At 41.5% G+C, this 11774-nt stretch overlaps 1 protein-coding gene across 2 annotated transcripts; it reads right to left on the reverse strand.

Annotated features, from left to right (window-relative positions):
* Positions 1-3470: 3470 nt before the first annotated feature.
* LOC139364477 (zinc finger protein 180-like) lies at positions 3471-9258 on the reverse strand. Of its 2 annotated transcripts, XM_071101265.1 has the most exons (3): positions 8828-9252; positions 4247-4429; positions 3471-4078 (listed from the first exon to the last, which is right to left on the reverse strand). In XM_071101265.1, the coding sequence occupies exons 1-3, from the start codon at positions 9156-9158 to the stop codon at positions 3471-3473; spliced, it is 1122 nt and encodes a 373-aa protein (XP_070957366.1). In that variant the 5' UTR covers positions 9159-9252. The 2 variants fall into 2 exon arrangements, with proteins under 2 accessions (XP_070957366.1, XP_070957365.1); XM_071101264.1 differs by having other exon boundaries at positions 3471-4429; positions 8828-9258.
* Between the last annotated feature and the right edge of the window lie 2516 nt (positions 9259-11774).

Consider the following 11774-nt stretch of genomic DNA (forward strand, 5'->3'; position numbering starts at 1 on the left):
CCTCTTTATCCCTTTCTTCTTTGGTGAAGGAGGTAGCGGGGAGACACAACGTCCCATCCCCACTAACCCCTCCACCAAATCCCTCATTTCGACCTCGAGGAAGCCTGGCAGGCTGTCCCCCCACTCCTTCCCCCCATCTCCCCCCCCCTACCACCCCCTCCCCTCCCACCTCCACTCCTCCCTCCTTCTCCGTCACTGTCCCCGTTCCCTCTTCCACTCCTTCTCGTACCACTGTCCCCTTCTCCCTCTTCTCAGCTTCTCCACCTTCTTCCGTCCCCTTTTTCTTCTCTCCTTCTGTTCCATTCTTTTCTTCTCCTCGCCTTTTTCTTCCCACCTCATCCTTCTTCCCATCTTCTTCCTGCGCCGTCTTTTCCCCTGTGCCATCCATGCAATCCGCACGCGTCCTTTCTTTCCTCCCCCCATCCCCCGCTCCCCCCCCAGCTGCAGACGCGTATGACCTGTGACGAGCCGGGCAATCACGCCACAGGTGTGCTCTTGAGCCACACCCGTGGCAAGCCTTGGGCTCGTCACACTCCTTGGCCTCGTGCTCTTCCGACCCACAAAAACGACATTTCTTGGCGCTGCACGAGGCCAGGATATGGCCGTAGGCCATACAACGCCTGCAGAACGGGGGCTGACGTGCATAGTAGAGTGTTCCCCTGTCAGCCCCCAGGGAGAACATCGCCGGAGGATGGAGGTAGCCATCCACACTCTTCGGGGACTCCCTGAGTAACGCCTGGAAACCTCTCCTCCCGTTCCAGAAACCCAGGGAGTCCCTGAGGTACCTCGCTGAGGAGACATTGTCCATGTACCTCCCCAGAAAGGCCCTCACCTCTTCATCTTTCACATGCGGATTGTACATGGTTACGGTGACCACCCTGAAGTTGTTCTTCGCCAGGCTGGTCACCGCATAATGGCACAGGGGTCCCGTTTTCTCCGCTTCCTTTGCCATCTTCATTACTTCGTCATGTTTTTCTTCTTTGTGAAACGTCACATCGAAAGCCTTCTCATTCGGGTTCCCTTGAAGGCAGAGCACTTCCTTCACCTCTATCCTGAGGCATCCCATCAAAATGGTCCTTCCAAATGTCTCTCTACTCCACTGCTCCATCTCCTTTTCAGTCCAGGCAAATCGTAAGGTATTTGCCATACCAATCCCCGGAACCGATCTTGTTTGCTTGTATTGATTCATTTAAAAAAATAAGCTCTCTTCAGAAAGAAGCTTCAACCTGAAATGAAAACACATTTAAACCAAAAGTGTGGCGCAACTAAAGGTGTTGACTCTCCACATCTATCAAGACAACTGGAGCACTGGGCCAGACACTCTTAAATAGAACCTGGACCAGCTCAGGTGAAACACTTTCCCACTAACGAGATGGACAAGCCAGCACAGGTGTAACACATACTAACGAGGTGACACCAATCACTGCGTCCTATGTGCTAACGAGCTAGACCGGCTGATGTCCAACCTCAAAACATGGAATGGAAAAACTAAAGCCTGTAAAACCTGGCTGACAAAAAAATAAATTATGTAATTCTAAATATTTTTTGTTGTTGTAATTTTTTGTTTCTAGAACTCTCGTCTTCCTAAAACTCACTAACGTAAACTCACTCACTTTTGAACATCGACTTGGTCCGTACAATTGACCTCATTTTAGCGCCCCAAAAACGTAATACTTCCAGATCAATTGTAATGTCAATACCATTGTAAAGCACACTTTTTCCCCTTTTCAAGAAAATAAATGACATGAACCTAAACGCTGCCCGTTTCTGTATGATTGAAGAAGGCAACGAGCCCTGTCGGGTCTTTTTTTTTTAAAATAGCGTGTGGGGAAGCGAAACTAATGCGTGATAGTAAGGAGAGATGTTGTGTGAGAAAATAGCTTTTTTTCACTCGATCTGTCCAACTTATCACCGCTAAAATGTAAATAAAACACTATAAATTGTTTATATAATGTGTCATTACATACCTATTTGAAGGTTTGTGTCGAATTTGAATCGGGTTTTAGGACAGTGCTAAAGTGATCTTCAGAAGTAAACCGTTTTTTTGAGAGTCGTGATCGCTTGCAGTGACGACGCAAAATATGACTAGGTATCCCCCCCTTACCCCCGTCACTGTCCATATCTTGTTTTTAAACGAGAGAAGTGCTACACCAGGTGGAGAGAGATTGTAAAACAGAAATAGTTGCTTTATGCCTGCTGAACGTTACGACATGACACGTCACGATGAACATTACCATGTCGATCAACGCTTGAATAGAAACGTTGTTCACACCCCAGATTTTGAAGTCAACACAGTCGCTACAGTCACATTAGTTTTCTTTGTAGCCTCGTTTGAATGTCGTGGTTGCGCACATTTGTACGGAATGGGGTGTGTTGACGTTAGCTTCTAGAACTCTCATCCTCTTGGAACGAGCCCAAACAAAACTCATCTCCAATACAGGAAAAACATGCAGTCAAAATAAATTGTGATCCATGGTAACGCACTGGCTAAACGCAAAACACAAATCTTTTTGACAATCAGCATCCAAGTTGTCCTTGCCACGGACATGTCTGATTTCAAGAGGAAACTCCTGCAATATCCGTAGTAACTTTCCACCTCACTGTGAAGCTTCTCTCTCTTTTCAGGGTTCACTCGATGGGCATGTTGTTGGATCGGGGCCCAGTCCCCAAATGTACTGAACCCTGATATTCTAAAAGAGAATGAATCCTAATATTCTAAAAGAAGGGCAACAATGTCAATATAATTATACCCGAAAATTGTCAGTTGATTGCATAAATAATTATGATTACTAAATGTTACATGAATTGTAAATATCAAACCCAAATGTACACCCCCTTGTTAATATGTATCGTATGCATAATATAGAACATAAAGTAATATGTATAAATCACTGATATCGATTTGGGGGGAAATCAGGATGTACATGATGTTGAAACGAACACAACTAAACAAAACACCTGGAAATGGGAGATAACCTCACTGGTTAGAGGACAACCTGCAGAAGACAGTCAGCTACATTTTGGAGTGATGCATTTAAATTTAGAGGTCGCTAAACAAAGGAATGCAACACTTATTTGTCATCACTCATCGATATCATGTCAAAATCAATTGTGCAGAGAGGATGTTAAAACTAACAGCTCAAAAACCACACGGAATCTGGGAATAATGTGTACATCAGTTTAGAGGACAACTTGTAGAAAACAGCTAGCTACATTTTGAAGTGTTGCATTTTGATTCAAGTGGGTCACCAACACGGTAAGTGTAACACAACTCTTTTTGTGTTAGTCACTTTTTGTTAAATCACATAAATAGTACTCTTTCAATTCAGAGCCTGGATTTCTCCCAAGGCTAATATCCATATCACACTGAAATCAATTGAATGGGGCAAACGTTTAGGGTTCTACATTCTAAATTCCTTGAAATACTCCAACAACATCAAAACATTCATTGATATCACGAAATAACTCCTTCATGTATGCATTGTCTGATGTTTGATCAGAGATCTTTTATCAGAGTATCTCTTGTCACACTGATCACAGCTATAAGGTTTCTCTCCTGTGTGTGTTCTCTGGTGTGATGTCAGCTGGCCAGATCTACTAAAACTCTTCCCACATTGACCACAGCTATAAGGTTTCTCTCCTGTGTGTGTTCTCTGGTGTAGAGTCAGATGGCTAGATTGACCAAAAGTCTTCCCACATTGGCCACAGCTGTAAGGTTTCTCTCCTGTGTGTGTTCTCTGGTGTAGAGTCAGATGGCTAGATTGACCAAAACTCTTCCCGCATTGACCACAGCTATAAGATTTCTCTCCTGTGTGTGTTCTCTGGTGCACTGTCAGCTCTCCAGATCGACCAAAACTCTTCCCACATTGACCACAGCTATAAGGTTTCTCTCCTGTGTGTGTTCTCTGGTGCACTGTCAGCTCTCCAGATCGACAAAAAGTCTTCCCACATTGACCACAGCTATAAGGTTTCTCTCCTGTGTGTGTTCTCTGGTGTAGAGTCAGAGAGCGAGATGTTGTAAAACTCTTCCCACATTGACCACAGCTGTAAGGTTTCTCTCCTGTGTGTGTTCTCTGGTGTTGAGTCAGATGGCAAGATTGACCAAAACTCTTCCCACATTGGCCACAGCTGTAAGGTTTCTCTCCTGTGTGTGTTCTCTGGTGTTGCGTCAGATGGCCAGATTGACCAAAACTCTTCCCACATTGACCACAGCTATAAGATTTCTCTCCTGTGTGTGTTCTCTGATGAATTTTAATGCCTGATGAGGTGAATCTCTTCCCACAGTCAGAGCAGCAGTGAGTTCTCTTCCCTGTGGATCTCTGCAGGTGTTTATTAAGTTGTTCTGATCCGGAGAGACTCTTCTCTGCCTCTTCAGCATCATGAGGTTGTTGAGGCTCCCCAGAGGATCCACAATAGTTAAGTATCGCTCCTGTGTGAACAACAAAGTCAGACAGATGATTAAAGGCTCACAACAGCGGTAATCCACTGTAAAAGGTGATGCCAACAGCGAAGCCATGATATTGTACAACAATTGACATCTGTAATGAATGTTACAATTATTTGACAATTGTCTTAAAATGAGCAAGAAAAGTCATATTTTGTCTTGTTTTCACATTAGTAGTAACATCGAATGATTGTAGGCTAGAAATAAGTTATTCATGTTGTTGAAACTATAAACAGTGTGCCAGATGACTTTTGATCTCAAATATAGGCCACTTTCTGTGTTTGCTAAAATTGCGGCACGAGGGCAATTTGATTGCAGAAACTCCTCCCTGCTAATGATGAAACCACTAGTTATGGATGTAGTATATCTGGTAATGAGGAAACCACTAGTTATGGATGTAGTATATCTGGTAATGAGGAAACCACTAGTTATGGATGTAGTATATCTGGTAATGAGGAAACCACTAGTTATGGATGTAGTATATCGGCTAATGAGGAAACCGATAGTTATGGATGTACTATATCTGCCTGGAGAAAAAATGGGGAGCAAAGATTTTAGTTTTTCACAATGTATTCTGAATGTGAATGAGGGAAAACTCAGGGGAGTAACCTCCATTTCCAGGTTGCTTATGAGTACATTTCACACTACTTTGGATTATAATTGTAAGGCTAGTTTGAATGTCCTGTTTAATATAATGTTTGCTACAGTATTATGAATTATGTGTAATTATTGAAGAACCGCGTTAATGACAGTATCCATTTGGGTGTTGTCAATGAAGTTACGATTATTTTTTATTAAAAAAAGTATTTCACATAACACAATAGAACAATCTATATACAGTGTGTGCAAATGGAGTAAGGAGGTAAGGCAATAAAAAGGCCATAGTAGCGAAGTAATTACAAATTAACACTGGAATGATGGATGTGCAGATGATGATGTGCAAGTAGAAATACTGGTGTGCAAAAGAGCAAAAAAAGTAAATAAAAACATGGGGATGAGGCAGGCAGTTGGATAGGCTATTTACAGATGGGCTGTGTACAGCTGCAGCTATCGGTAAACTGCTCAGATAGCTGATGCTTAAAGTTATAAATCTCCAACTTCAGCAATTTTTGCAATTTGTTCCAGTCATTGGCAGCAGAGAACTGGACGGAAAGGCGGCCAAAGTAAAGTGTTGACTTTGGGGATGACCAGTGAGATATACAGTCTAACCAGACACATCAGAATATGTGGACAACAACAAATACCTAAGTCAGAATCGTCCAGACTAGTGACGCCAGTGCAGATCGGTTGAAGAGCATTTAACTCTACTAGCGTTTAAGACCAGTTGGTGGCCACAGAAGGAGTTTGGTATTGCATTGAATGGCATTGAAGCTCGTTTGGAGATTTGTTAACACTATGTCCAAAGAAGGGCCAGATGTATACAGAATGGTGTTGTCTGCGTAGAGGTGGATCAATGAATAACCCACAGTAAAAGCAACATCGTTGGTATATACAGAGAAAAGAGTCGGTCCGAGAATTGAACCCTGTGGTACCCCCAAAGAGACTGCCAGAGGTCTGGACAACAGGCCCTCCAATTTGATACAGAACTCTATCTGAGAAGTAGTTAGTGAACCAGGCGAGTCAGTCATTTGAAAAACCAAGGCTGTTGAGTCTGCCGATAAGAATACGGTGATTGACAGAGTCGAAAGCTTTGGCCAGGTCGATGAAGACGGCTGTACAGTACTGTCTTTTATCGATGCCGGTTATGATATTGTTTACTACCTTGAGTGTGGCTGAGGTGCACCCGTGACCAGCTCGGAAATCGGATTGCACAGCAGAGAAGGTACGGTGAGATTCAAAATGGTCAGTGATCTGTTTGTTATAACGAATAGGTCTGTGAGAGCCGGAATTCTTACTGGTTGGTAGGTGATCAAATACTTACGGTGGGGAGAACAAGTATTTGATACACTGCCGAAAATCACATTGTATGATACACAATCCAGAAAATCACATTGTATGATTTTTAAGTAATTAATTTGCATTTTATGGCATGACATAAGTATTTGATCACCTACCAACCAGTAAGAATTCCGGCTCGAACAGAAAACCTGTTCGTTTTTCTTTAAGAAGCCCTCCTGTTCTCGTCTCATTACCTGTATTAACTGCACCTGTTTGAACTCGTTACCTGTATAAAAGACACCTGTCCACACACTCAATCAAACAGACTCCAACCTCTCCACAATGGCCAAGACCAGAGCGCTGTGTTAAGGACATCAGGGATAAAATTGTAGACCTGCACAAGGCTGGGATGGGCTACAGGACAATAGGCAAGCAGCTTGGTGAGAAGGCAACAACTGTTGGCGCAATTATTAGAAAATGGAAGAAGTTCAAGATGAGATGAGATTTATATGATATTTATTTATCAGGATATTTTATACATGCAGGCTGCAATGTTAGCATTTTTGAGCTTTATGTAGCTTATTAAAAAGAAAGTTAGCAACAGCAATAATAATTCTCATTTAAATAGAATGTAGATTAACCACAGAGAATGATGTTGAGATAAAGACTATAATAATTATCATTACTATTATAAATTAAATGAAACTGTTCCAATCAAATGTGAATATGAAAATCATAACTGGCACCAAGTAGAAATGGTCAGAAAACTTGGCACCAAATGGAAAAGGTTGCTGACTGCTGGTGTAGCCTATTACCAGAAACTATAGGAGCATAACGACTGCTGGTGTAGCCTATTACCAGAAACTATAGGAGCATAACAACTGCTGGTGTAGTCTATTACCAGAAACTATAGGAGCATAACATCAGAATTTACAAAGGCCAGCAGCAGCGGGAGGAGTAGGCGAAGGAAGAGGTTTTTTCTGATGGTTAGGCTATCTTGTTTCAGAGGGGTGTCATCAATAGCCCATAATGACAACAGAAAAACAGAAATACCTTATTTACATACGTATTCAGACCCTTTGCTATGAGATTCGAAATTGCTTTCAGGTGCATCTTGTTTCCATTAATCATCCTTGAGATGTATCTACAACTTGTTCAGAGTCCACCTGTGGTAAATTCAATTGATTGGACATGATTTGGAAGGCACACACCAGTCAATATAACGTCCAACAGTTGACAGTGCATGTCAAGAGAAAAAAACAAGAAATGAGGTTGAAGAAATTGTCCGTAGAGCTCCAAGACAAGATTATGTCGAGGCACAGATCTGGGTAAGGGTACCAAAAAAATTCTGCAGCATTGAAATTCCCCAAGAACACAGTGACCTCCATAATTTTTTAATGGAATACGCTTGGTCAGGGAGGTGACCAAACACCTGATGGTCACTCTGACAGCGCTCCAGAGTTCCTCTGTGGAGATGGGAAAACTTTACAGAAGGATAACCATCTCTGCAGCACTCCAACAATCAGGCCTTCATGGTAGAGTGGCCAGACGGAAGCCACTCCTCAGTAAAAGACACATGACAGCCTGCTTGGAGTTTGCCAAAAGGAACCCAAAGGATGGAGGGAATGGAAAAGGTTGCAGACTGCTGGTGTAGCCTATTACCAGAAACTTTAGGAGCATAACATCAGAATTTACGAAGGCCAGCAGCAGCGGGAGGAGGAAGAGGTTTTTTTCTGGTGGTTAGGCTATCTTGATCTCTGGCTCCCGAGTCATTTGTGTGTCTTAATTATTTAATCAAACAGCGTGCTTAAAGCATCAGACCAGTTCAGTACATATAGTTGATTTAATAAAAACACATGGGGTGTGTCTATATATGTAAAAATAAACGTTATAACATTTCTACCAATCGGTTTGTAGAAAGAAAAGATGACTCTTGGTTGACCCTTGATTTTTTTTAGTTGGGGCCCCAGCACATTCATTAAGTTCAGACCGCTTCCCCTTTTACACATTTTGTGTAATTTAAAAAAAAAAAAAATTAAATGAAAATGTTAAATGTTTTAGTAATGCTTGAGACTCAATTAAATCAATTAATTATGTTGAGGATACATTTTACATTTACTGATAAACATTGGAGTAAAAAAAGCTTATATTTTGGGTTCTAATGGGGTACGACAGTTGAACTAAGCTCATGAGGCATTTATAAGTGACTTCTTCAAGAAACAATGGGTACATATCATTAATGTATAAGTCCCAAAATGGATGTAACAACTGCTGAATTCCCCTTTAAGAGTACATATTGGGCTAATCTAATAGGAGATATTGAGGACTACAGTATTTCAGGCAATGTCATTAGATGCATTTGATCAATTGTTAACGTTTGGTTGATGGTCCACTCTTGATGTTCAACGCCTTACAGTGTAGCTTCAGCCATTCCTACAGAACAACATTAAAGTGTAGAACCCCTTTACTGCATATTGGTTCAACGACTGCAGAGACGGTACTTACTGGTGTGAAACAGATCTCCAACCTCCTCTTCTTCCTCCTTCAACGTGACAGTCATCTCCCCCTCCTCCTTCACTCCAAAAACTGCATCCTCCTCTTCTTTTACTGTAACATCTTCCTCCTCTTTCACTCTGAACGCGTCTTCCTCTTCTTTCACTGTTACGTTTTTCTCTTCTTCTTTCACTGTAACAGCCTCACCCACTACTTCTTGTTTAACTGTGACCTCCTCCTCTTCCTTCTCCTCTTTCACAACAATGTTCAGCCACAGACCCTCTTTCTCCGCCCAGCAGACCTCCTCTTCTTGAACAGGAGGAGAGTAGTTGAGTGAACTCATGGTCGGGGATGTTAGCTAGCTATCATTAGCGACTAGGCTAGTGCTAACTAAACCAGCCAGCTACTATAGCTGACTAATACAAAATAACGTAATATTACATTAAATAGGTTAACAAGTTTAGACACAGAAGTGTGTCGAAAACACAGTAGCTAATATACACCGAAAGCGTATAAATAGCTTGAATCTTTCGGCTATGTTGGTTAGCAAGCTACCGAGGTGGTTGACGAGCTGTTTATGAAGAACCGTCCACTAGATTATACGTCACGCTGGCAGCGTCGCCTGAAAGACGCATTTCGCCGTCTGCTGACTGGAGGTGGAAACGCATTTGAGGATCATATTTTTATTTTCAGACAAAGATTATTTTAAATGTATTTAATTAAATAATACTATTATATTGACACATACAAAGACCTGAATGTGTTGATTGATTAGTGCAAATAAAAATACGTTTACTACAGAACATTTAAGGCAGTTTCATTTAATAAGTCATACTAAACCTAAAAAAGTAGCTAGCTAATGTAGGTCTACACTGCTCCTACAAGGTGTAACAATACATCATGTAGATGTATATAATAAACAGACTAGGTCTATACTGCTCCTACATGGTGTAACAATACATTATGTAGATGTATATAATGAACAGACTTGGTCTATACTGCTCCTACATGGTGTAACAACATTCCTTCCCACTTTTTCCGCATTGTGTTACGTTAGCCTTATTCTAAAAATGATTTAAAAGACATTTCAAATACTCAAATCGACAATACCCCATAATGACAAAGCAAAAACGTTACATATTTTTGGTAATTTATTCAAATCAACTGAAAAATCACAGTTACATAAGTATTCAGATCCTTTACAAAGTACTTTGTTGAAACACCTTTGGCATCGATTACAGCCTCCAGTCTTCTTGGGTATGACGTTACAAGCTTGGCACACCTGTATTTGGGGAGTTTGTTCCATTCTTCTCCACAGATCCTCTCAAGCTCTGCGAGGTTGGAAGGGGAGCGTTGCTCACAGCTATTTTCAGGTCTCTCCAGAGATGTTAGATAGGGTTCATGTCCGGGCTCTGGCTAGGCCACACAAGGTTATTTAGAGACTTGTCCCAAAGCCACTCCTGTGTTGTCTTGGCTGTGTGCTTACGGGCTTTGTTCTGTTGGAAGGTGAACCTTCGCCCCAGTCTGAGGTATTCAGTGCTATGGAGCAGGTATTCATCAAGAGTGGCCTCCGTCTGGCCACTCTACCATAAAGGCCTGATTGGGGGAGTGCTGCAGAGATGGTTGTCCTTCTGGAAGGTTCTCCCATTTCCACAAAGGAACTCTGGAGCTCTGTCAGAGTGACCATTGGGTTCTTAGTCACCTCCCTGACCAAGGCCATTCTCCCCCGATTTCTCAGTTTGGCTGGGCAGCCAGCTCTAGGAAGTCTTGGTGGTTCCAAATTCTTAAATTTAAGAATGATGGGGGTGACTGTGTTCTTGGGGACCTTCAATGCTGCAGAAATGTTTTTGTACCCTTCCCCAGATCTGTGCCTCGGCACAATCCTGTCTCGGAGCTCTACAGACAATTCCTTTGACCTCATGGCTTGGTTTTGCTTTGACATGCACTGTCAACTGTGACCTTATATAGACAGGTGTGTGCCTTTCCAAATCATGTCCAATCAATTGAATTTACCACAGGTGGACTCCAATCAAGTTGTAGAAACATCTCAAGGATGATCAATGGAATCAGGATGCATCTGATCTCATTGTAAAGGGTCTGAATACTTAAGTTAATCAATGTGCAAAAATGTTTAATTATTATTTTTATTTTTTTACTTTGGTTTGTCATTATGCGGTATTGTGATGTCATTATGGGGTATTGTGATGTCATTATGGGGTATTGTGTGTAGATTGATGAGGGTTCAAAATAACTTCCATTTTAGAATAAGGCTGTAATGTAACAAAATGTGGAAAAAGTGAAGGGGTCTGAATGCATTACGAATGCACTATCCTGTAGCTAATACTAATACTTAATACCCCATACCCTATAGCTAATAGCCTACACCCTATAGCTAATACTAATATCCCACAACCAATAGCAAATAACCTACACCCTATAGCTAAATCTAATACCTGATAGCCTACACCCTATATCTAATACTAATACCCTACACCCTATAGCTAATACTGATACCTAATAGCCTACACCCTATAGCTAATACTAATACCTAATAGCCTACACCCGATAGCTAATACTAATACCTAATAGCCTACACCCTACAGCTAATACTAATACCCTGCACCCTATAGCTAATACTAATACCTAATTGCCTACACCCTATAGCTAATACTAATACCTAATAGCCTACACCCGATAGCTAATACTAATACCTAATAGCCTACATCCTACAGCTAATACTAATACCTAATACCCCACACCCTATAGCTAATATCCTACACCCTATAGCTAACACTAATACCTAATTGCCTACACCCTATAGCTAATACTAATACCTAATAGCCTACACCCGATAGCTAATACTAATACCTAATAGCCTAAACCCTACAGCTAATACTAATACCCTGCACCCTATAGCTAATACTAATACCTAATAGCCTACATCCTACAGCTAATACTA

This window comes from Oncorhynchus clarkii, chromosome 13 (genome assembly GCF_045791955.1).
Source record: "Oncorhynchus clarkii lewisi isolate Uvic-CL-2024 chromosome 13, UVic_Ocla_1.0, whole genome shotgun sequence".
Lineage (NCBI taxonomy): Eukaryota > Metazoa > Chordata > Actinopteri > Salmoniformes > Salmonidae > Oncorhynchus > Oncorhynchus clarkii.

Excerpts from the sequence above, each read along its gene's own strand:
- LOC139364477 (XM_071101264.1), bottom strand. The coding sequence starts at position 9,158 with ATGAGTTCACTCAACTACTCTCCTCCTGTTCAAGAAGAGGAGGTCTGC. Across the intron at positions 4,430-8,827 it reads TGGAGATCTGTTTCACACCA|GAGCGATACTTAACTATTGT; the intron begins GTAAGTACCGTC and ends TTGTTCACACAG.